This window comes from Pyrus communis, chromosome 13 (genome assembly GCF_963583255.1).
Source record: "Pyrus communis chromosome 13, drPyrComm1.1, whole genome shotgun sequence".
Taxonomy (NCBI): Eukaryota; Viridiplantae; Streptophyta; class Magnoliopsida; order Rosales; family Rosaceae; genus Pyrus; species Pyrus communis.
Window position 1 is genome coordinate 5,770,199 of NC_084815.1, and position 26,351 is coordinate 5,796,549.

Genomic DNA, 26,351 nt, shown 5'->3' on the forward strand with positions numbered 1-26,351 from the left:
CTGCAAATTGAGAGGTCATTTGGTAGGTAAATCACGACTGAAAATTGCAGTAACGACCATTGTTAAATATTCTGGGTGTGTCAGATTTTGTAGCTAATTTGCAAACCATCGGTTGTGCCATTTACCAACCGAACCAGCCAATAATTTTGGGCCTAGTTAGAGTAAGAAAAAGGTGCCCCGTTAGAGTAAGAAGAAGGCGCCTTGTTGCTGCGTATAAAACGATGCGTCGTTGGGGATGCTGGGTAGTAAATTTGCACGAGACATTCAATTTAGAAGAGAGATAGGGGCGGCGAGCGGGAGAGAGAGATGACGACGTCAAAGTTGGAAGGAAGCGACAGCTTTTGCGACGTCTTGCTGTTTCATCACACCCATTTTATTGGTATGCCAGTAAAACCAATCAACTAGGCCTTGTTTTATTTTGTGTTTTCCATTACGAGACGATATTCTAAACTAGCCATATATATGGGTTACGAATCTCGAACTTGGGTGGAAGTGGTGGGGACACTGCCCTATCAAACTGGCCTAACCGCTTTTTGTGTTTGTGGTTTTCAGGTTTGAACTGGTTGTTGTGCTATTGCACAGTTGCTAATCAAATTAATTACCCTTTTTGTGCACTTATGTTTGTGTAGTGAGGAGAATGTGTACTTGCCTTGCAAGAAACTGTGCAAAAAGGGCATAACAGATGCACAGGGGTCTGATCTTTTCGCTGTTTTCATTTCCAATGACAAGATACAGGCATGTATTCTTTTTGTGCCCATGTTACCCAACTGGCTATATGTCTTCAAAGTTATGTTTTACGTGTCTTGTTTTCATTGATTTGGAGTTTTTATGTTGTAAATAAAATGCAGATCCCGTTGTGGCACCAGAAGGCCAGTAACCGAGTAGATGGGATTGTTCTGTGGTATTATCAGGTCATTTGCGTGCTGAAAAAAGGCAGAGGGGACACACCCTCAACTCATTTAGTGTGGGATTAGGGTTCAAGTCTTGCATTTCCTTGCCCTTTAGCAAGCTATGCCTCAGGAACTATCAGCCCCTCATTTCAGACCTTATTTTTCTGAATTCCAATGGTACTTCATCCCTTGTGTGTTTTGCATTCATGGGGAAATGTTCTTATGATACATTTGATGGTTTATCTTGTTCATGTGTGAGCACCTAGCTTTGCTGGTCTAATGTCAACTGTCAGCAAAATTAAAGCTTTCGATTTGCTTAATTAAATCTTCTGGTCGGCCGAAAACTAACAGGGAAGCCTCCTCCACCATGGCCAAGCTTTAACTGCTAGTTGTAACAATGGAACGGCTTTGTAAGTGACTAATTAAATGCTGAATTCCTTTGAGATTTTTACCTAGTTGGAGACGGTGAAATCACCAACCAACAGTTGGAACTACTAGATCAGAGAATTCCGTTTCTGAAAAAATAGAGCTTCCAAAGAAACAAATAAGCAAGCAAAATAGGGTGACTGATAAGGAAGGAGTTTGATGTAAAAAAAGGTCGATTGAAATGGAGTAATATTACAATGAATCTAACATGTTTGTTGTACTACTGAAATAATAAATCAACATGACAATTTACATCAGCCGGAACAAAATACAAGCAACTCATAAACAAGAAAATATTAGACCATACAAAATCAAACACAAACAGAGACACTGAGAGGCTGGCGGCATTAAAGACAGCGCCCATGATTCTATTCAAAATAAACATTTGGAACATGAGAAATCTTTGGCCAATCTTCTCCTGTGTCGCGCTGACATCTCCTCTCCAAATCAGGGCAATCTTCAATCCAAACTAGTGTTAAGGCAGTGAGGCGATGCATCTCCTCTGGCAAAGACAACAGTTTGGGACATGATTTGAGGAAAAGCTTTCTAAGCGATGTGAAACTCGTCAACCACCCAGGTAATGCCTCCAAGTTCTCACAATCTGCTATAACCAAGCCTTGTAGTGTGTTTGTGGCTCCTTGAAACCATTCAGGCAATGCCACCATTCGTGGTACTCCACCTATCCCCAAATTTTGGAGCCTTAGTGGAATTACTTGATAGTTTTCCGTCACCAAATCAAGTTGTTTACAATTGCTTATCATTAGAGTGCGTAATGACGCAAGATAAATCGTATCACATGGTAAACACGTTAAATTACTACAGTCCCAAATGGAAAGAACTCGAAGTGATTTCAAGCATCCAACTCCATTCTCTAGAAAACTTGATTGCTTTGTGGTAAATTGGAGGTATCTAAGGCTGATCAACTTGCTCATGTCTCTAGGCAACTCTTCAAGATTCACGCATCCATAGAAATTCAGAGTTTGCAAGCTCTGCAGCTTACAAATTGAATTGGGTACTTGGGTGATTATTTCATTTCCAGTCAAGTTCAGGCTTCTCAAATGCTTCAAAGAACCAATGGAAGTCGGCAACAATTCGCAAGGTGAATTGAATAACCTAAGCACCCGCAGATATTTGAATCTTAAAATGCAGGTGCTGAGGAAGGATTCATCAATAAGTTTACAACTCACTACTTGTATAGACCGCACTTTGTTCAATTTTTGCAAGGTTGTTGAAACATTTTGGCCAATTTCCAAAAATGAGAGATGTCTAACATTTTCAGAGACGCCTTTGGTCCCTGCAGAGTCTACTATCAAACTCTCACCTTGTGCGACTGATTGTACAAGGTCATGGATAAGATCATGCATATCAAATTTATAGAAGAAAGCGTAATCTTTAACATTTTGAAAGAAAGATCTGTCCCATAACTCTTTGAAATATAGCTCACCAACGTCTTCCAACTCCATATTCCCATGGTCACGAGATTCAAGGATTCCATGTGCCATCCAATCATTGATCAATTCGATGCTATCAAATTCAATGTAATTCTTTGGAAGAATTGAACAGCAAGCAAGGCACTGCTTCAAATGAGAGGGCAATTGGGTATAACTCAGTTTCAAAGCAGGCAGAATGTGACCATCTCCCTCCCGTTCTAATTCCCATATCTCAGAATCTCTAATCAATTTCCATTGACGCTCATCAGTCTTTGAGTAAAGTTGACTACCTAAGGTTTTCACAGCTAAGGGAACCCCTCCGCACTTTCTTACAATATCTTTTCCCATTTCATAGAGGCTTGGATGTTGCCTTTCTTGTCCTTCTTTAAATGCACACTTTACAAACAAAGACAAACAATCCTCAAAAGAGAGAACGTCTAAATTTATGTTTTCAACCGTGCCCATGATTGAAGCAACTGAGCTATTCCGTGTCGTCACCAAAACCTTAGTTCCTACCTTGGCCCCCTCTGTCAACATATCTCTTAACTGGCACCATTTGTTACGATCTTCGTTCCACACATCATCCAAGACAAGCAGAAATTTCTTATCCTTTAAAGCATCTCTGAGTTGTTCTTGCAACTGATGCGGAGACAACCCTTCACTGATATTTGTACCTAATGCAGAGCCAAGGATCTCTTTGGCCAAACTAATGATATCAAAGTCCACTGACACCTTCTGCCACATTCGTAATTCAAAACTCCCAACGACTCTGTCATCATTGTACACCAAATTGGCAAGTGTGGACTTCCCTAAACCTCCCAATCCCACTATAGGAATAACAGAGACATTCCCATTATCCCCACCTTGATGATCATCGCCTTGTACCATTAGAAGATCAACAACTTTATTTTTTTCTGTTTCTCTACCAATTGTACAAATGATATGTTTTCTGTTAATCTTTTTGTAATAACAGTTAAATGTTTTATATACATCTTACACACACACATATGCAATAAACTAAAGACACATGTAATAAACTAAAGCTGGCGTGCTTGCTGCCCATGCTGCAACACATCAGAGCAGATCATGTCTGCTGTCAGGAATATTGCAGTTGTGCAGTTGATGGAGCAGCAGAGCACATGATGTCTGCTGTCAGGAATATTGCAGTTGTGCAGTTGATGGAGCAGCAGTTGATGGAGCAGATCATGTCTGCTGTCAGGATGGAGCAGATTCCTTAACACGCCCCCGCAAGACGGTGGCACCATCGGAGACACCGATCTTGGAACGAAGGAGATGGAAACGTGGACGTGGCAAGGATTTGGTTAGAGCGTCTGCAAGCTGATCAGTAGTGGAGACATGAGAGACTTGAAGAAGACCACGAGTGACACGATCCCGTACAAACTGAAAATCAATATCGATATGCTTCATACGGGAATGAAGAACCGGATTAGCACAATAGAACATGGCTCCAATGTTATCACAAGAAACAGCCGGTGTTGTGGGGAGAGAAATGCCAAGTTCACGCAGTAAGGACTGAATCCATATGAGTTCAGCAGTGGTGGCAGCAATGGCCCGATATTCGGCTTCGGTAGAGGAGCGAGAGACAGACCGCTGCTTGCGGGAGCTCCAAGAGATGAGATTGCCACCAAGATAGACAACATAGCCCGTCGTAGATTTGCGATCATCACGATCACCAGCCCAGTCAGCATCGGAAAAGGCATAGAGACGATGAGAGGGGCGACGACAAAGATGAAGGCCAAAGGAAATGGTACCCTTCAAGTAGCGGAGAAGACGCTTGAGTGCCTGCCAGTGAGTCTCGGAAGGAGAATGCATGAATTGAGAGAGCTTATTGACTGTGAAGGAGATGTCAGGGCGTGTAAGACTGAGGTATTGAAGTCCACCAACAAGACGACGGTAGGGAGTGGGATCCGTTGGGGAGGAGCCATCATGGAGCATGAGTGAGTGAGTGGTGGAGAGAGGTGTACTGACAGCCTTTGCACCATCCATCTTGGCATTGACAAGAAGATCATGAATGTACTTGTGCTGAGAGAGAAATAGGCCAGTGGCTGTGGGAAGGACTTCAACACCAAGAAAGTAATGTAAGGAGCCCAGGTCTTTGACGGAGAACCGAGTTGCCAACAGGTTAATGAACTTTGCTATAAGTGAGAAATCGTTTCCTGTAATAAGAAGATCATCAACATAAACCAAAAAATAAATTACAGCAGTCCCTTTATTCAAGAGAAAGAGTGAGGCATCAGAGATGGCATTGACAAAGCCATGGGAGAGCAGAAATGAGTGTAATTCCTTGTACCATGCCCGGGGAGCCTGTTTGAGGCCATAGAGGGCTTTCCTCAATTTACACACATGAGATGGATGATTGGAGTCAACAAAACCAGGTGGTTGGACCATATAGACATTTTCACGGAGTGTGCCATGAAGGAAAGCATTGTTGACGTCCAACTGACGAATTGGCCACTTATGAGTCACGGCAAGATGCAAAACAATGCGTATGGTAGTAGGTTTGATCACCGGACTGAAAGTATCTGAAAAATCAACACCAGGACGTTGGTGAAAACCCTTGGCAACTAAGCGTGCCTTGTACCTGTCAATAGTGCCATCAGGATGCCGTTTGATACGAAACACCCACTTACAACCAATAAGATTTTGAGAGGGAAGGGAAGGAACGAGCTCCCATGTACCATTGCGAATTAACGCATTGAACTCATTGGACATTGCTTGTCGCCACAGGGGATCCTTGACAGCCTGAGAGACACATGTCGGTTCAACTGAAGAGAGAATGGGATGTTTAGTAGCAGTCATAACATACCGAGGATTGGGTTTGTGGATACCGGCTTTGGCACGGGTGATCATGGAATGATTGGGGAGCACAGGAGGTACGGGGGGGTTGGGGGAGGTTGGGTTAGAGGATGGAAAGGTGACAACAGTCCTATGAGGGTTTCTAGTGTATGTACGAACGGAGTTGTTGGGGGGAGGTGGCTGGACGTGATCAGTTTGGGTTGGAGAATGTGGTGGGGTGAATATAGGTGCGGTAGAGGTAGGGACCAATGCTTGGCAATTGGGTAACGGTAAGAGAGAAGGGATAGCATCAGCAATAGGGATCGGGGCAGTGGATGGTGACGGTTCTGAGACAAGGGCAGATTCTGAGGATGATGATGATGATGTGACGTGTGGTGGCAGCGAAGAGGAAACAACCGACTCAACAGGCCTGGTGGGTAAGTGGACAGGAACATGAGTAACTGGAGAAAGAGAAGAGACCCAAGTGTGAGAGTTATCAACCGTGACATGGGGAGTGGAGGAAGGGAGGTTAGCAAGAGGAAAAGTGGACTCATCGAATTGGACATGCCGAGAGATAAAAATTTTGTGGGAGGAAAGATCAAGACACTGAAACGCACTTTGATTAGATGAGTAACCAAGGAAGAGACATGGGCGGGAACGAGGGAGTAATTTATTGGAATTGTAAGGACGTAACCAAGGAAAACACAAGCACCCAAATGTACGAAGACGGGAGTAGTTGGGTTGTTCATCAAATAGTTGAGTGAATGGGGAGAGATTATTAAGAATCGGAGTGGGCATACGGTTGATAAGATAGGTAGCTGTTTTAAAGGCATAAGACCAATAGGTGAGAGGTAAAGAAGCTTGATGAAGAAGTGTGAGACCAGTTTCAACAATATGACGATGTCGTCGTTCGGCGACTCCATTGTGTTGAGGAGTGTGAGGTGGTGTAAGAAGATGGGTGATACCATTGGATGAGAGAAAATGTTGGAGTTTGATAAATTCGCCCCCACCATCAGTGTATAACCTAGTGATTTTTCTTTTGAAGTAATTTTCAACTAGTGCTTTGAAGGTGACAAAAGTGGAAAACACATCAGATTTCTTTTTGAGAGGGTAGAGCCATATATATTTTGTAAAGTGATCAACAAAGATAACATAGTAAGAAAAACCATCAATTGAAGAGTATGGAGCAGGGCCCCAAACATCACTATAAACGAGGTCTAATGCACCATGACTGGTGAGAGACGAAGTTCCAAACGGGAGACGATGGCTTTTATTACATAGACATGAATGACAAACAGACTTGAACAGCTTGGAAGACACATTAATGGAAGACATACGAAGGACTTGTTGGAGAGTTTGATGGCTGGGGTGACCAAGACGACGATGCCAGAGGTTGGGAGAGACCACCACACCCACCATAGCTTGTGGTTGATGAAATGATTTAGGAGACCACTCGTACACATCATCCTTATTCGGGCCTCGAAGAAGAACCGCCCCCGTGCTCAGATCCTTGACATGAAAGAAATCAGGAAAAAGTTCAATAGAGGTATTATTTTGTTTATTAAATTTAGAGATAGAAATAATGTCTTTTTTTATAGAAGGAACACATAGAACGTTTGATAAGCTGAAAGATTGGGAGGATGAGGAGGGTAAAGTGGTTGAACCGACATGTGTGATACCCAAACCTGAACCATTACCAATAATTATTTCATCAGGACCATCATATATGGCTGCACCAGAGAGAGTGTTGACATTAGAGGTAACATGGTGAGAGGCACCAGAATCAAGTAACCATGTTGGAGAAGAGGTGGACCGGCCATGGGTGGTAGGATTGGCCACGAGCGGACTGGAAGGTCCAGATTGGAGTTGAGGGCAGCGTTTGGCACTATGACCTTGAGTGCCACACCATTGACAGAAACCACGATAACCTGTGTTGTTCATGTTGGTAGAGCGGCGACCATTGTCGGTGAAGGATTGTTGGATGGACTTGTAGGAACCACGAGAATTGGTGGCAGTGGAAGAAGTGTGGGGGTGCTCAAGGGAACTACGAGAATGATTGCGAGGGAGAAAGGACCCACGGTTGGAGTTGGAGTTGTGAGAGCGGAAGCCACGATTTGAGGTGTGGAAGCGAGATGTCTGAGTGACATTGGCAGTGATCACTGGGGGTAGAACAATGGTATCATCACGCTTGAGAGCAGCTTCATGTTCAACCAGTTTGTCATGCAAGTTTTCAAAAGAGATTGAGGTGTCGCGGGAGCGAACTACCGCAGCAATTTCCTTGAAGTCCGAGCCAACACCATTAAGAATGTAGAGGAGGAGATCATCATCAGAGAGGGGGACATCAATGATGGCAAGCTCGTCTGCAATAATGCGGACTTCTTGTAGATACTCAGAGACAGGCTTGTTCTCACGACGCAGGAGCAGTTGATGGAGCAGATCATGTCTGCTGTCAGGATGGAGCAGATTCCTTAACACCAATAACCTTCGAAGAAGGGACAAGGTAGTCAGTCGCATTCCTATTCTCCCTTAGATTATCACTAATTTGATGATGATGGTGATCAGGGCGAAGATCAGCAAATTTCTTATCATCTTTAAGCTGATGTAACCGCTCTCTTATGTCCTTAATTTCATGACCTACTCTCAAGCGGAATGCAACAGGATTAGAGTGGGAAAAGAAACGGCGTACTTTTCTGGTTGTGCCACTGCGACGAACCACTTGCCTTCGCAAAGCTTCGCACTCAAACTCGTCCAACAGATCCTCCGCATCAAGGAACACATCTTTAAGTTGTCGTAGCCAACTGCGTAGGCCACTGTTACGTGCTTGCTTCTCTTCGGCATCCAAGAGCACATCTCTGATTGTGGACATGGTGCGTCCAAGTTTCTGCAGATCCGCTTGAACACCCCACGCCAAGCAAATCTCCTCAGAAGCAATGGAGCTGAGCCTTTCAATGAGTTTGGCTGCCAACGGAAATGCAAGCTCGGCCATCTTTCTTTCTTTCTTGACGAGGTGAGTGCAGGGGAATTGAGATAGTATGAATAATGATGATGATGCTTCCTTATGATAAGTAGTCTAATGGCCAAGCACATTATGAGTTCACCTAACTTTTTGACGATGATGCATCCTTGTGATAATGTATGTAAAAATTGACCAATTCTTCCCAACCTTTTTGACTAATCGACCGATTTTTGGAGAAGTTTTTGCAGTGAACCTAGAGGACCCTCTCAAAGTCCAGTCTCATTACCATGTGGCGGACTTTCCTGCTTTCAAGATGTATAGTGTTATCCGCATACTCATTTTTACTACACACCTCTCAACTTTCAGCATCAGATCGAATGAATTGAAGATCAACTGACAAAAATTAACAAAAATGTGTAGAACATAAGGATTAATTCTTAGAGAAGTTTTGATGATCAAAAATCAATCGCGCCCAGAGCTCTAACTCAACCAAATCCAAGGAGTATAATAAACTGAGCAACGGAAGATGAAAGGTACACACTACATTGGAGAACAATGTTTATGGCATCCGTACTAATGGTTTCTTAGTTCAATATCTAAATTACCGCACAAAATCATAAATCAGCTCTCGTTGCCCACAGAGGATCATTGTAATCGTTCAACTGCGCCGGAGTCCCGAGTCATTTCTATTCTAAACAAAGAATGGGAACGAAATAATTCAATTTATGGATGATCCCCACATTCATATATCATCACTTTTCTTTTAGATTAAAACTGAAAGAGATGAAAAAGAAAGTACGAATAAGAAATCAAAGTTGGCGTCTTTCAGGTTTGAAATCTTTATCTCAGTGAGTAATCCCGGACAGACCATCTAGAAATGAGTCCATGGTATGAATGTCTAGTCCTCTAGTCCGTCCAGGAGCCCCTCCTTTGAGGGATGACGCATCCAGCACGATCCTGCTCATCAGACCGTGTAGACATGTAAACAAGCAGAATATCTTATGCTATATATGACTAAACGAGCAATGAAAAAGAAACTTACATGTTCGTTGATGCTTTTTCTAGTTCTGGAGTTCTGGAGTTTATGATGATTTTGTTATCAATCACTTTAGTTGCTGAAGTGGAAGTTTTAACTCATTAAATTTCGATTTAATATATTATAAAATTAGTGAGAACCAAGTTCATTTGAACCGCTTCTTACATGATTTAGGAGCTGCAGTGACAGTTCCATCTAGCCCCAAGAGTTCCTACACAAACAGGTGAATATGGGATCCGTAATAAGTACATGTAACCAACTGACAGGGTAATTTGTAAATATATACGTTCACAAGAAGCATCGGTGCAATCCAGTGTGTGGGAACTACCTTTAGACTCTGGTAAGCTGGAAGAACACTTTCGATTTGTTCTCGCCTTCACTACTCGATTCATGGTCCCTCACCAACCTTAACAACTTCTGAAACTGGACGGCCATTATCTGCAACCAAAACACAAAAACAGCTACCCAAATAGACCTCTCCAACTTCAGCATCATTGGCACACTAACAGAATTCAACTTGCCACATTTCTCAGTCTCACTCACTTCAACCTTAGCGGCAACATATTTGTAGGGCCTATATCCCCAGATATTGGAAACATGAAGTCACTGGTGAGCTTAGATGTCAGCACTAATATCTGGAAGGGGAGTTGCCAGGGAATATTTCTGCCCTCAAGAACCTGGAGACATTTTCTGTGTTCACCAATGATTTATAGGGAAGCATTTCTAGTGCATTTGGTAAGCACAGCCCTTACTTGACATATGTTAGCTTTTCGCACAACACCTTCCCTGGAGTATTGCCACCCGAATTGTGTAGCGGATTTTCTTTTGAGTATGTCATGGTGACGAATAACAACTTCACAGGGCCATTGCATTGAGAATTGTTCAACGTTACTAGCAGTGGAGCTTGATGGGAACCAGTTAACCAGCAACATTACCAGTGCATTCGGTACTCATCCTAATCTTCAAATCATTTCTCTTGCTGACAACCAATGTATGGGTCTACTCTCACCACAGTGGGAAGAATGCAAAGAAATCACCACTACGTGTGTGAGTAGAAACAAAATTTCTGGTTGAATTCACCTGAGTTTCGGCAGTTGACAAATTTGGAGTATCTAAGCCTAGACTCCAATAAATATTGTGGGGAATTTCCCAGTGCAATTTGAAATCTGAGTTATATACTGACCCTCAGTGCGAGCAGGAACAACTTCACAGGATCAATCCCTCAGAGTCTAGGTAACTTGACATGGCTTGAGCTTCTCGATTTGTCTGATAACCGCCTAACAGGAGTGATCTCACAAGTCTAGGAAGCTTGTTCCTCAAGCTAACGATTTGACTGGATTATTACTCGTTGAGCTTGCCGTGGGCAATTTAATGGGGTTGACCTACTTAGGTAATTGTCACTACTTGGATCTCAGCAGCAATTCACTCTCCGGAGCAATACCTTCAATCTTGGAAAAACTCACACAGTTAAATGTTTTCAATGTCTCACACAACCTCTCCCAGTGGAAATCCCACCTGCATTTTCCTAACTTCTTAGTCTCAAGTGCTGTGATTTTTCGTATAACAACTTGACAGGGCAAATTCCAACTTGTGGCATTTTCCAAAACGCACCAGCTAATGCTTTTGTCGGAAACTATGGCTTGTGGAGAGATGCAGAGGGATTGACTGCATGCAACTCCTCCGGCAGAGATTCCAAAAGTAACATCAAATATTCCAAACGTATGTTACAACTGTCATTGCTTTCTTACTTATGTTTCGCAGGATATCCAAGCTACTCCCTCAGCTAACCAAAACATCTCAGAACTTGAGAGTTTTGAGTCAATAATATTGCAAGAGGAACTGCAATCCGGCCAAGTTGTTGTCGTTAAGAGGCTTAACATGTCAGATTCTAATGACATTCCAGCCATCAACCTCCAAAGTTTTCAGAATGAAATCCGAACACTAACAAACCTCCGACACCGGAGCATCACTAGGCTAAGCTCCATGGCCCATGCAAGGGTCCCTTGCCCCTAAATGTGGCACATAATGGCATGTGGAGACACTTGAGCCTTGTAAGGTTACAAGCCTAATTTTGCAGTAGGTTGGTTTGCCCCACTAGAGCTAACATGCAAAATTGGACCACGCGAACCCATACAACTTACGACTGTCTCAAAACCCACATTAGACCCCCACTCCAGGGACTTGGGGGATCTCCCATTTCTTCCTCTTTTTTTTCTCCCTTTTTTTTTTTTTTAATTTCAAGAAAATAAATTGAATATTTGGGAGTTTTTCTGCAAATGAAAGGTCATTTGGTAGGTCAATTCACAACTGAAAATTGCAGTAACGCCATCGTGACATATTCTGGGTATCTTTGAATTTTGATTTTATGCTTGTTAGATTGAAGCTGGTTGATTGTTACATATGCAAATTCTTTAGTTGTATACCATATAGAAGAGTCACCAAACGAGTACAATTATATGTCTGTATCTCTCTTATCACATGACTTGATTTGAAAAGAAAACTTGATTACTAACAATCATCGAATAAGTGATTGAAGTCAGGCAAAATTATGTATTGCCAATCATATATGCGTGACTAAATTGTGTACTGCCGATTGACGCCATCATTTCAGAAATATTTTGTTCACTACTCTCGTTAGATGAATTTGATTTAATATTTTTACGCAGATATCGAAAATCTCTACTACGAACAACTGTAACAGTTGGAGGAAGACACGAGTCACGGGTGAATAGCTGTTTGTCTACATATCTCATCGAACAACTTAAGAAAAGCACATCTAAACAAAAAACTTGACTAATTACAGTATTACAAGAGATGTAGACACAAAGTCTATACACGGTGACCTTGCAGAATCCCTCATTTAACAGCTAACCAATTTGACCGGTTCATATAACAAAACAAAAACAAAAATTGACCAATTCTTCCTTACCTTTTTTACTAATCGACCGATTTTTGGAAAAGTTTTTGCAGTGGACCTAGAGACCCTCTCAAAGTCCAGTCTCATTACTATTTGGCGGACCTTCCTGCTTTCAATATGTATGGTGTTATCCACACTCATTTTTACTACACACTTCTCGATTTCCGGCATCAGATCGAATGAATTCAAGATCAACGGACAAAAATTAACAAAAATGTATAGAACATAAGGAGTGATTCTTAGAGAAGTTTTGATAGTGATCAAAAATCAATCGCGCCCAGAGCTCTTAAATCAACAAATCCAAGGAGTTTAATTGAGTAATGGAAAATGATAGGTACAAACTACATTAGAGATCAATGTTTATGGCATCCGTACTAATGGTTTCTTAGTTCAATGTCTAAATTACCGCACAAAATCATAAATCAGCTCTCGTTGCCCACAGGGGATCATTGTAATCGTTCAACTGCACCGGAGTCCCAAGTCATTTCTATTCTAAACAAAGAATGGGAAAGAAATCATTCAATTTATGGATGATCCCCACATTCATATATCATCACTCTTCTTTTAGATTAAAACTGAAAGAGATGAAAAAGAAGGTACGAATAAGAAATCAAAGTTGGCGTCTTTCAGGGTTGAAATCTTTATCTCAGTGAGCAATCCCGGACAGACCATCTAGAAATGAGTCCATGGTATGAATGTCTAGTCCTCTAGTCCGTCCAGGAGCCCCTCCTTTGAGGGATGACGCATCCAGCACGATCCTGCTCATCAGACCGTGTAGACATGTAAACAAGCAGAATATCTTATGCTACATATGACTAAACAAGCAATGAAAAAGAAACTTACATGTTCGTTGATGCTTTTTCTAGTTCTGGAGTTCTGGAGTTTATGATGATTTTGTTATCAATCTTGGTCAACGAATGGTCCATTGGCAGATCAACCACTTTAGTTGCTGAAGTGGAAGTTTTAACTCATTAAATTTCGATTTAATATATTATAAAATTAGTGAGAACCAAGTTCATTTGAACCGCTTCTTACATGACTTAGGAGCTGCAGTGACAGTTCCATCTAGCCCCAAGAGTTCCTACACAAACAGGTGAATATGGTATCTGTAATAAGTACATGTAACCAGCTGACGGTAATTTGTAAATATATAAGCTCACAAGAAGCATCGGTGCAATCCAGTGAGTGGGAACTACCTTTAGACTCTGGTAACAGTCTTCCAGGTTATCATTATACAACATATGATCAAAGATGCCTGATGATTGCCCTTGCTCAATCTCTGTCTTGGCGTTTCGAAGTCGCTTTAGGACCTGTTCCTCTGTCTCAGTTCCCCTGTTTCCATATTCCACCATGCTCAGAACAGGAACATGGAAAGAGGAATTTGAGGATGAGAAATAATAAATGGCATATTAAACTACCTTGCACGAAGGCGCTTCTCAAGCTCTTCCATTGAGGGTGGACATACGAAGATGAAGATAGCTTCAAGTGAACTGGCTCTCACAGATCTTGCCCCTTGAACATCGATGTCAAGAATGCATCTCTACATTGAAAGAAAACAACATTACACACAGCAGCTCTGACACTATTAGGGTGTATAGAAAATATCACATCAATCGAATATGAGTTTACTACCAAACTTGAATATGAGTTTGAAGGGTCACCCTCAAATTTCCCCAATTTCGAAACCCAAGAATATTCCACCCCTCATATACAGCAGACCTTGGTCGGTAATTGTGAATTAATTTATGAGAGCTCACATTGTCCCGCAGCAATACCAGACTATTAACTAGAGAAATTCCAAAGACATTGGGACAGATCCAGATAGTAAATCAAACATGATAACAAAAACTGAGCCAGACTCCAATACTCCATAATCATCATTAAAATAGAAACGAATTTTTCAAAGAACACGAAATTACAACATTTACCTTCCCATCATCTGCTACGACTTCTACTGCCTCAACACTAGTTCCGTAGAGATTTCCATGCACAGAAGCAAACTCAAGGAACTTGCCATCTTCTAATTCTTTCTCCATGACACTCCTCTCAATGAAATGGTAATGGACCCCATCCTTTTCCATAGCTCTTGCGGCACGGGTTGTGTGGCTCACAGAGAATCCAAACATGGATGGATATTCTTTCATGAGCATGGATATTAGTGTCCCCTTACCTACCCCGGAAGGACCACTAATAACAACTGGCTTCTCAGCATAGCCCCTCACACCCTTACTCCACGCAACAACCTCGGTGCCCAAAATTTTCTTCTGCTGCCTAACATATTGGGTGTCCACCTAACAAAACAAAACGCTTTCAGCGATAGGGTTGACCAGGTAACCATCTAAAAGTAATATGCAATAGATAGAAGCATGATCACTGAAAAAGTCCAGTTCAATTAACAGAAGCAAGGAAAGGAATTATTTTGCTCTCCACATCAATTGAATATGAGTTTATACCAAACTTAACAGTTTGAAACTTCTATTTTAATTTTAGTGCAGTCTCACTTTTTCTACCATTGTCTCAACTTAATCAATTCCTAAGCGAGACGAAAATTTGACATCATTTATTATGTTCCTTTATCATATCTGAATGATTCCATAGGTACCGACCTCAAGAAACCAAGCAAAATCGTCTGCGCTGGAATCATTCTTGGTAATCAATATTCGGTCTTCACCTAAAAGCACTGCTGAATGGGCTTTAGATGGCTTGGGTTTTGTTCCCAACACAGTAGGATTTATCCTGCAAAGTTAAACCAGAAATTAGCAACAGCAAATCAAGAGAAAGTAATTCATTACCAAGAGCCATACACTTACCATTCACCACTGGACTGATCAAGAATACGAACTCCAATTGACAATGCCGATTCCTCACAGGCTCCACCAATCACATACTGTCAAAAAATGCATTGGCAATATGATTGACCTGGTGGTAAATCACTGATATTGGACGAGAAAAACATATTGATATGTTAAATATCATACTGTTCTGTTGCCATAGGCAACGGAAGTTTCATCGCCTTTTGATTTTACATCGAAACCATTTGCAAATCCCTTCTGCAGCTCATCAACAAAGAATGCCGGTGCTTCACCCTGATGACAACAGCAACCAATATCTATCAAATCACAGCAACTCAAAGCAACTGTCTTGGTTCACATGTAGGCATCATCTCTAATTACATTCCTGATCAAAGTTCGTTTCTTTACACCGAAATTAAGCGTAAAACAAGTATGAGGCGCTTACCATGGAAAAAGCTATTCCTGCAACTCTAGATTCCCCCTGATCAGTAGAGATGGAGATAGATGAGAGTAATTCGATATTTCCTGGATCTAAATAATACATAAAAAACTGAAAACCGAATGACAACAGAAAACCGAAAAAATGAGCTGGAACCGTGTAAACATCTCAATGAGCTACAAAGCAGAAACAAACACACAGACAAGAAAAAAAAATCAGAGAAAATGATGCCACAAAAATACAACTGCTGATTTCTGTCAAAATTTCTTCATAAGCCACATATATCTATCCAAAAACAAACCAAAATAAAAAACCAAATGGGCAGAGAGCAAAGAACATCAAAATGCAGAAAAACACAAAAACCCACATCAAAAAACCTAAAACATATGGATCAAAACCCTTAGAAATCCCAAAAAAAAACATTGGGTAAAAAGGAAACGGACCCAAATACCTTTCTGTGAGCAGCAATCGCTCTGTGACGAAAAGCAAGCTTAGTTCTTGGCAGGGATGGAATTTCAGAGGGGAAAACAACGATTTAAAAGGCCAGTTGGTGTGCTACTTTTTCAAGGTGAAGTTTTGGGGAGGCTTAGAAATCAAATCAACACAAACTTGGGGTGGAAAAAATCACAGGAGTGATGGAATAAGGTGCAAGAAATCTGGGCGTGCATTCTCATATTTGTAGCAAGAGAAAAGGGGAATCTTTGAACTTAGTCCAAATGCTGTCGTGGAGGAAGTGGGGGAGGGGGGAGGCGGAAGAGGAGCGAGAAGAGGAGGAGAGAGAAAGAGAAAAGGGGTGAAAGCCTTGTTGTTGTGGTCGCATTCAATTCACTACACAGAGAAGACCGGCTTTCGTTTTCTTGTGAGGTGCTTATGAAGCTTCTTCCCCTTCCCCACCGCTCCGTCCTTTTTTCTCCTTTTTTTTTTTTTTTTTTTTTAATTTTTTTTTTTAATTTTAGGGCTTCTGGATTTCTTTTTGAGATCAGGACTTCTAGATTTTATATATGGGATTATCCGTTGCGAGAACCAAAAAGGAAAACAAAACCCTATTTTCTTTAAATTAAAAGGAAATATTTTTGCTGTTACACTAAAGTGATGGTGATGTAAAACTGAAAATTTTTCCCAAAAATCTTAAACCAAATCAAAAAAAAAATCAATTTCATACTGAAAAATTTTCAAACCGATAATACCAAAATTTTATTGATCTATACCAAACCGATCCCGAACCTTTCAGTACAAGAATCGCGATTACGTATCCAATGGTTCTGAAATCCCAAACCAAACCAAAAAAAAAAAATATATATATACACACACATATATATTTATTTTAGTTACATGCATGTTAAAGGTTAAATTTAAGTAGTTTGATAGTATACTATATTAGAAATAGAAGTATAAAATTAAGTAATTTAGAACTTTGGAACATCAATTTGACTTGGTAAGAATGAATTGGTATTTCAATTGGTATGAGATTTCAAATTAGTAATAGGTAAAAAAACCTAAATTTTAATTGATATGAAATTGGGCAACAAAATTTCAAGCCAAAAGCCCATTTTAGCCCACTACGCAAAAATCTCAAATTTCTACCCAAAATGCAAAATCAAGTTCCGATCCATCCCAAAATACCGAAAATATTTCGAGAATCTCGAAAATTGGGAATACCGTAATTTTGGTTTGGGATTGATCTTCAAATTCCTATCCCGAAAATTTTCCGATTGGGATTCAAGATTCCATTTTTAGTTTGGCATCCCATATTGAACCACCCCTAATGTAAACTACTTGATTCATTTTTACTAGAGGTTGGTTTGGGATTGTGATACTTTTAAGAAAAAACAGCTTATTAAAAAACATGAAACATTAAATGTGTTTTGTAAAACTAAAAAAAAAAAAAAAAAAAAATATTTTTTTAAAGAATGATGTCAATGAAAGTAGAAAATTATAGAAAAGCAGAAGCCGATGGTGTTCCCTTGCTGGAGAAAGGACAGAGGGCAAAGAGGGGACGCTAGCAGGAGAGAGGGGAGCCAAGGTCTTTGTTAGTCCCATGGTTTTCGGGAACTATCGCTAAGAATCTTTAACAACACCTTTGGTCTGGGCGAGTCCAGCTAATCTCGATAACTTTTTTCCTGCACGGTAACAAACACAGGACTGGACTAATAGTTAGTCCAGTTAGAGCTAATGAGGGCAAACAAACGCCTCCTAAATGTGCAACCTCCTGCACCCACCACTGGACCCTCCCTACCCCACACAACCCGACCCAATCCATATCTACGCCAACGCAGCCCCTCTATCTTTATCCCGGCTGGTAGTCCTCTCACTCGCGTCTATCAACGTGTAGTTCATTTTCATTGCGTTGTCGAAAATGTTGTCATTTGGCTTGAAACTCGTGTAGTCGAGTCTTGGGTACCAATCCGAAACTGGTATGAATTGATTAGAGATGGAGAATTGGTATGGCAGTGGAATTTGAAAATCGTAGTACAGCGACTGGGTGGCAGTGGAATCCGAAATTGGTTTTGGCTCGGTAGGTGCATGTTGGGGGTGAGTAGGCCTATATAATTAGGTGTGGTGATCTAAATGATGGAGATATTGTGACTCGAGCACCGAGAACAGATCTTGTGCCTGCTCCCCTGAAGAAACAGAGGAGACGGAGGTTGGGATTGTAATGATTGTTAAAAAGTGCACGCAAAGATTATTCAATTGTGTAGTGTTTTTTATTTTTTTTATATTTTGATTTATGATATTTATTCATTTCCCTAATATTTCTTTCTCATGATTTTAAATTGTTTTTTGGGACAAAAGCTTGCCACGTCATTTAATGAAGAACTTAACGATTAGACTAATACAAGTATGATTTTAAGAGCAAATCATAATTTTAGATATGAAAATGACACGAAAAAACTTAAGGGTAACAAAATGTGAATTTTACGATACTTGAGTGCAATAAAATGATTATTATCCAAAAGTATTTTTATTGTATTCCATTTAGTCATACAAATTTATTGAACAAATTGGTAGTATATGTATAACATATTTATTATGAATCATTCATCTATTTGATATGTTTAGATAACTAAATAATTTTTAAATCGAATGCGTTCTTGTAAAGACTTATCTTTAAATGAAATTAATAAATTGAACAGTTTGATCATTAATTTTATTAAATCAAATTACAATAGGTGTAAATGAGGAAATATATGCATCTCCCAATGCAAGTATTATCCAAAAAGAAAACCCCATGGCATCGTTGTCCTCGTACACAGAATGGGGACAAAATTAATGAGTGAATGTGAGGGCAAAGCGTTGAGATGCTAATCGGTGGATGGACGCGTGCTAATAGAATAATTAAAGATTGACGCGTGTGATGGAAAAACCATGTGACAAATTTGTTGCTTGCCAAATTGTTAAAGAAGAAAACTAAATTTTTTTCCGAAAGAGAATTTTTATTTGCATTCTAAAAATTTTATTTTACATTCTAAATTTTTTATATTAGAAAAGAAAAATATACTTATGAAAAGTGTAGAATGATATTTTTTAAATGCCAATAACACTTCCATTTTCAAATTATTTAGATTCAGTTTAAAACTCTCTCTACTTTCAAAGGTAAAAAAAAATATAAAATTGCACAACTCCTGAAAACATATTTAGAGAAAGACACTTGTAGCTTAGCTTCTAGGGATTCCGTAATCATGATCGTTCATCGAATATCGTGCGGTCAGTTTTCGTTAGGTACTATTTATATTTATTTATAAATTTTAAATTTTGAAATGATTTTTTACCGCACGATATACGATGAACGATCATGATCACATAATCCTTAGGAAAATGATCATTTTCCTTTAAAAATATTCACATGTGTATTCAAGGAATCGTGTCTATTCTCATTTCTTTCGACGTGGCTTGTATCAAGAGGAACTTATGCGTTTGCATCCATTCTTGAAGGATTATTCCTTATTCTAGCTACAGAATCGAGGGAAAAAAAAAAATTCTAAACTTGATTGTCGACATACACTAGTGTCTAAGTGTTAATTGAACCAGGTTGTCAAAACTCAGATAAAAGCATACAATTTGAGGTGACAATGGCAACTAGAATACTTAAAAAGGCAACATATTGGAAATGAAGTGTTTAGGAAATAGCTTGAACTGCAAAGCATGAGTGTTATCGGTCACTTGATGGTGCTTTCAAATGGAATATTGTAAGTTTCTAGGGTGAATTGTTAATTTAGTTCTTGAATTATCATCTGAGTAAAAATTAGGTTCTTAAATTATTATTTTTCAGGAAAATCAATCATTGAATTATAAAAATATGTCAATTACATCCCTAATATTATATTCGAATCTAATACATTCAAATTTTCTTCAATTTAAGTCACGTTACTTGTTTGTGATACACATTGGAGGGTAGATTGATAATTTTAAATAAAGAAATATTGTATGGAGCTAACTTTGGAAGTAAATTCGATGTTAGATTCGCATCCTATATGAAATTTTAAGGGTTTATAGGTGAGAAAAGAACGGTATTACACTCTAAAGTGTGTCAAGTGACTTAAGTTGATGAAAAATTAGATAAAATAGTTTTGGATATAATAGTAAGGATGATATTAGTAATTTTAATAAATTTAAGAACTCATTTTACTGAAAAAATAATTTAAAAATCTAATTTTCACTAAAATGATAATTCATGAATTAAATCCGCACTTCAGTTTCTATATTGGGAAGGATCAAATCCTTTACTAGCTATTTTACTTTGAGTAGTCTAAAATGATTTCAGGTCCTTCATATGATCACCATGCACTTACTGAGAAATGAAGTAAAACTGCAAAATTATTTATTAATTGGAGCAAGTGCTAACTTTCGTAGTCAAACTTTTCCTTGTCTGTCTAAAAAATTATTTCTTCATGGAATCGTAGTGACGTGTTAAAGGGGTCAGGAATCAAACTTTCCACTTGCTCACCAACTCCCTCGAGAAAATGCGTGCACAACACAGTAGTGCGTAAACCCTCGATCACGCTAAACCCCTAATAAAAATGTTAAAAAGATTCTATCAAAAGTTAGACTATATAATTATTTTACTACTTTACAGTTTAACAGTAATTTTCGTACTAATATCATAAAATATTAAACTAAAAATATAAAGTTACAATAAATCTATAAAACATTTTACTTTGAAAAATATTTTTTTAGCATTTCTCAACCCCTAATTACATAGGTCGGCAAATTAAATGTACTATAAATTGTCAACATCATTGCGACCATTTGCTAGGTCAAGTCACAGAAGCAAAACCAAACAGGAAAACAAAGAGATTCTGACTTTGCAATGCTTTACAGATGAATTTAAAGATTTCCATGCAATTGGATCAGCTATCAAGTAGTGACAAGTGCACTACAATACAAAAAGGACGTGCTACTCGTTGTATATATTGTCTTATAAAAGATAAATGGATGTTGCCTTTATAAAAAGTAGCCATTGGACACGAACTATCAATGTCTTTATTCAAATTTTGAAAATAAAATCTACAAAGAGACAGAATATACAATTATTGTAAAAGTTTTTTGGTGATCACCTTGAAACACTTTTTTCGTTATTGAAGATAATATTCATATCTTTAGCGACTTTTTCTCGATAATTATTTTCTCACTAACAATTTGTATTATTTGGAAGAAAAACGCATAAGAGAAAATGGGAGCAGCTAATACAGTTGCCTTGCTGTGAGACTTTGAAAAATTTAGTAAAACTATTTTGTGTTTAACTTACTATAATGTCCATAACTTTTATTTTGGTTATTTTTTTTGTAGAATGCTCTAGAAATCACATTTTTTTACCACACTAATGTACCATGTGAGAAGTGATATTTACATGTCATATCAATTAATGAATTTCTCTTATTAAATGTTAGATGCATACATTATTTTCCAAATGCATATAGTACTCTAATAATAAAAATAATAAAAAAATAAAAGCTAACGAAGTCATAATTCTAAATCACTCTCCAATTATGCACATTTACAAGAGAAAAGGCGCAAGACTGATTTCTAGAAATTAACTTGACTCCTCAATAAATGAGGAAGAGTTCATTCTCAAGATGTTGTATCGATTTACGAAATTTTGTGTTTATGATCGGAAACGTTCATATTATAAATCACTTTGTAAATATTATCTCTTCAAAAAATGATAAAGAATGAGATCGTTTAATCATCAAACTGTATAAAATCATTACAAATTGTCTATCTATTTGCTATAGTTGAATCACTAGACAACCTTATTTTAAATTAGCTTTTTGTATAGATAATCTTTACAGGATAATTGATAATATGAATGGCTTTTGTCATAAGCCCAAAATTTCATGAATCAATTGCAAAGTGTTTTGATGAGGAAGAACTGCTCCTCAATCTTAAGGAGCCAAACTTTCATTTGACTTCAAAGAAATTAATTTCGCTCCTCAATGAATGAGCATGAATTCCTCCTCAATTCATTACGTGGTCGATTTACGGAACTTATGTTTATGATTATAACAGTTCATATTATAAAACACTATGTAAAAATCATCTTCGAGAAAAACCAATAAAATATGAGATCGTTTATTCATCGAACTATATAAAAATTGATGAACAGATTAGGTAAAAGTATTAAGAACCGTTTATCTATTTACTACAATTGATTGATTAAACAATCTTGATTTTAATTGATTTTTTTATAGAGATGATCTTTACCAAAATTTTTATACCATAAACTGTTCCGATTATAAAACGCCGGTCTATGAATAAGCCATTGAAGAGCTAATCCTTGCTCAATTTTAAATGTGTGATTGGGGCGGGAAGTGGTAGCCATTGTAAACTAAATTGTTCCTGTCTTGAAAACTTTCTAAATGTGAAATGTCGGGTTGAAAACGTGCTTTTCATTGTTGTCACATTTTCGGTAACCAATTATCATGGAAAGAACAGTTTAGTTTTTTTTCTTTAACGGAAACAGTCTAGTTTTATGTTTGTATTTATTTTAGTTACAGGCTTAGTGGTGGTCTATATACAGATACATTCTAGGTCTGAAAAAAAAGGTCTTTTCAGTCGAATTACTACATTTGTTTCTTCTCTACCACTGATCCTTTTGCTTAATACCCATTTCTTGGTGCCAAAACTCGGAAAGAGGTTGGCGCGGGCTTCAACGCGTATAGTATCCCAAATTTTTCTTTCGGTCTCGGCACCACAAGGTGGCTCGAGAGGAAAAACAAAAAAAAGGCGTATCCATTGAAGGATGCAAACCAACAACGTTCGTGTTTGAGTGAGTGTGAGGTTGCATGGAAACTGCCTTCTTAACCAAATTGTGGTGTATGGATTGGGACACTGGTTCGGTTAAGTTCTTTTATGTATCTTAAATGAATGAACACTTCAAATTCAATGTAACCTTGTGTATGCTTGCCCACTCAATAAATGAAAGTAAAATAGAAACCAAAATAAAAAAAACATAATGTAATCATTTCAATGAAGTAAAGATTACAAATGTCTGTAAAAATAAAATCTAGGTCAATGGGCAAGCTACATGACTTGAAATGTAAATAAAACAGTAAAACTCTTAGCATGCAATATTTAGGCCATGAAGGACAAGGTAATGCTCGAGGAGTACCTGCTGAGGCCTCTGTCTTTGGACCAGACTTAGTACAAAACATACTCCTCAGAGAGGGAATCAGGGTGGTTGGAATTGCATGTCAACCAAATCATACGACGAGTGACACAACAATAGTAATTTTAGGTCTCAGTGATCGTAGGCAGTGCTTACTTTGAACGAAGGCTTTGAGATTGTAGCTGAAGAACTAAGTGCTTGCTGAAGAGTAATTGAGTTTATGCTGAAAAGCAGTTTGGTTAATTGAAGAATGAATCAAGGTTTGTATAATGTAGATATATTTTCAATAAGGTCCCGAGCTTGAAGGCCTCTAACTCTATGCATAGGCAGTGGAGAAGGAGTAACCTCGCTCATATACCTGAGCTGAAGCAGGGGTAGATCGATCGTTGGGCATTGATATTAACTGTAATTTCTGGTTGGTTGCCTTCAGCTATTTCTTGAGGCGGTTCACATGATTGCGGTAGTGACATCACAATGTTGGATGACGCATACTTGTGCATTTAAGGGAGCGATATATTTCTGGGCTCTAGTTGTCTACGTGGCAAACGCGCTTTAGAGGGATTTCTGTCCGAGGTCTCGTATAGGTTAGAGAAATGGGATGTTGTTTTAAGCCCCAATTTGAGCTTAAAAGTTGGTGGACCGAAAGTACAACTTTTGTTCAAGGATAATGCTAGGGAAATTAAATTTATTAACAAAATTTTGTAAACTAAATGACATAAAAGTTGATGATTGGATTATTATTAAGTGTTGATAAATGTGCTCATTTCCTATTGGTGACATATCATTTAGTTTGCAAATTTTGTCTACAAATTTAATGCATTACTCTTTGTGTAAATGATAATGCTTGGAAGACCAAAATTTTAAACTAAATTTGTAAACCAAATGATGTGTCACTAATAGGAAATAAGTACATTGATCAACACTTTAATTAATACCAACAACAACATCTCTTAGTTTATAAAATTTGCGTAATCAATACTTAGTTAATAATCTAATAAAAAAATAAGTAAGTTAATTAACACTTAATTAAGAAAATGCGTCATTTCTATCTATTTCTCAATTTCTTTTGGGAATACAGGAATAGCACCCAATGGACAAGTTGGCATAACTCCTGTGGACTCTTTGCCAAGTGACAATCTAGAAAAAGCCACTAAAAACTTGATATGAAAAGTGAAAAGCATAAGCTCTTTACCAAGTGACAATCTAGAAAAAGCCACTAAAAACTTGATATGAAAAGTGAAAAGCACAAGTTCTTTACCCAGAGACAATCTAGAAAAAGCCACTAGTATTTCAAATTTAGGATTTTTTTTATTTTTTATTATTTATAGAAAAAAACTCCTAGGATAACCAGTTTGAGTACAATCAAATAAAAAAACTTGACAAGCAGCTATAGGAATAGTTGTATCCCAAACATGAAAATCAGTAACAGAGTAATCAATATTAGTTATAGCATCCGTCAGAGGATTGACCTCTCTGAAGACATGCTTCCAACAAATGTCCTCAACTTTAGGACTGTACTAGGTCCTGTTATATTGCCTCGTCCTAGCACTCTAAATTCCTCTAAAAATGTCGGTTGAACTTGCTCAAATGCGCCTAACATTTATTTGACAATATTTGGTTAATTGTTACTCAAGAGAATCTCTTAAATAGTAACAAGTGCACAATTACTAATATCTAAGTCTTTCAAACTTTAACCCCTATATTCTTATATTTAGGTTAAGAAAAATAGTGAGTTTGAGCATTTTGGTTTTCTCTTTCAATGCAAAGACCTATATATATATTCTTAGACTCATGTTTTTAAATTTTGAGTTTTAAAATATGAGTCTTTACAGGGGGAACAAAGGGATTAAATTTTACCAATTTAAGTATGTGCATTAGAGATGGTTAAACTCAAAATTCAAAATCTCTTTGAATTTTGACAATTTAAGTATATAAGATTTGAGTCTTTGCCTTGAACTCAAATATAATATTTGGACTCATGTTCATTTAATGAATTATTTCATACTAGTAATAATATGGGATGGGAAGTCAAACACAAAGCTTCGAATATAAAAATAAATGGTCTTAACTAATTTAGTTACAAACTCATTAAACTATTAAGTATTATATTTAAAATACATATAATAATTCATGTGGTAAAATTACATAATTACAGTAATGCATACCTCGTTATATTATCGTCACATATCAATGCGGTGCTACATACACAACAGATTATATGACACCACGTCAACCTGAAATATAGCATCACCATTTAGCATAATATATTTTCTGGTACAAGTTTACCATAGTTTCTCATGAATATTGCTACACTTACCAATTTATTCACCATACAATTGGACCACAATATATTAAGCTTTATTTGAGCAATGCCATATGTCACCTTACAATAAAATCCAACTGTTATATAGGAATAGGCCCAGTCCGAGAAAATTAGTAAGGTGTGATTATCCTTTAAACTGGACCGAGTATAGCAAAATCCTGTTGCAATTGTTATCAAGAATGGGGTTATCTTCGTATGACCAACGGGGAAATTCTGAATTTAACGATAAAATTACTTCAATTCTGAGGTATTAATACGTATGATACAAAATGGAAATATATACATACATAATATATATACACGCAAATAATATATTACAAAAGGATTATCGTTTATCTATCTTATTCCCCCCAATAAAAACGTGGTTGTATAAAAAAAAATATATATACACACACACACACACATGCATATACATACATACATACATACATACATACATACATATATATATATATATATATATATATATATATATTACACAATATGCATTAATTTAGGAAGCATAATTCGATTAAAACTCCTAAACATTGCTGTATATGGCTCATTACACCTATTTCGGAAAAGAAAGAATACTTTATGAAGGAATTCTAGTCCTATGTAAATAAGGCCCAAATCCCCGCTCAAAACCCTTCACGCCTACAGTTTTCAGGTTCTTATAAAGGGCGTCATGTATAATCATAAATTAGGAGCACTATTTTATCACCTTCAAGGGTAAAAAAAACAATCAGTTCAACAACAAC

General features: G+C 38.0%; 2 protein-coding genes across 3 annotated transcripts; both read right to left on the minus strand.

Moving 5' to 3' along the window:
* Nucleotides 1–1,580: 1,580 nt before the first annotated feature.
* LOC137712763 (putative disease resistance protein RGA4) lies at nt 1,581–8,670 on the minus strand. Its single transcript, XM_068451916.1, has 3 exons — nt 8,016–8,670; nt 4,356–4,357; nt 1,581–3,668 (listed from the first exon to the last, which is right to left on the minus strand). Exons 1-3 carry the CDS (start codon nt 8,526–8,528, stop codon nt 1,685–1,687), a joined length of 2,499 nt encoding a protein of 832 aa, XP_068308017.1. The 5' UTR covers nt 8,529–8,670; the 3' UTR covers nt 1,581–1,684.
* A 988-nt stretch (nt 8,671–9,658) lies between these two features.
* LOC137712764 (guanylate kinase 2-like) lies at nt 9,659–16,571 on the minus strand. Of its 2 annotated transcripts, XM_068451917.1 has the most exons (11): nt 16,134–16,566; nt 15,689–15,724; nt 15,430–15,537; nt 15,262–15,338; nt 15,058–15,187; nt 14,380–14,742; nt 13,870–13,991; nt 13,648–13,783; nt 13,487–13,532; nt 13,295–13,400; nt 12,775–13,209 (listed from the first exon to the last, which is right to left on the minus strand). In XM_068451917.1, the coding sequence occupies exons 2-11, from the start codon at nt 15,689–15,691 to the stop codon at nt 13,098–13,100; spliced, it is 1,203 nt and encodes a 400-aa protein (XP_068308018.1). In that variant the 5' UTR covers nt 15,692–15,724; nt 16,134–16,566; the 3' UTR covers nt 12,775–13,097. The 2 variants fall into 2 exon arrangements, with proteins under 2 accessions (XP_068308019.1, XP_068308018.1); XM_068451918.1 differs by lacking the exons at nt 12,775–13,209; nt 13,295–13,400; nt 13,487–13,532 and adding an exon at nt 9,659–9,745 and having other exon boundaries at nt 16,134–16,571.
* Between the last annotated feature and the right edge of the window lie 9,780 nt (nt 16,572–26,351).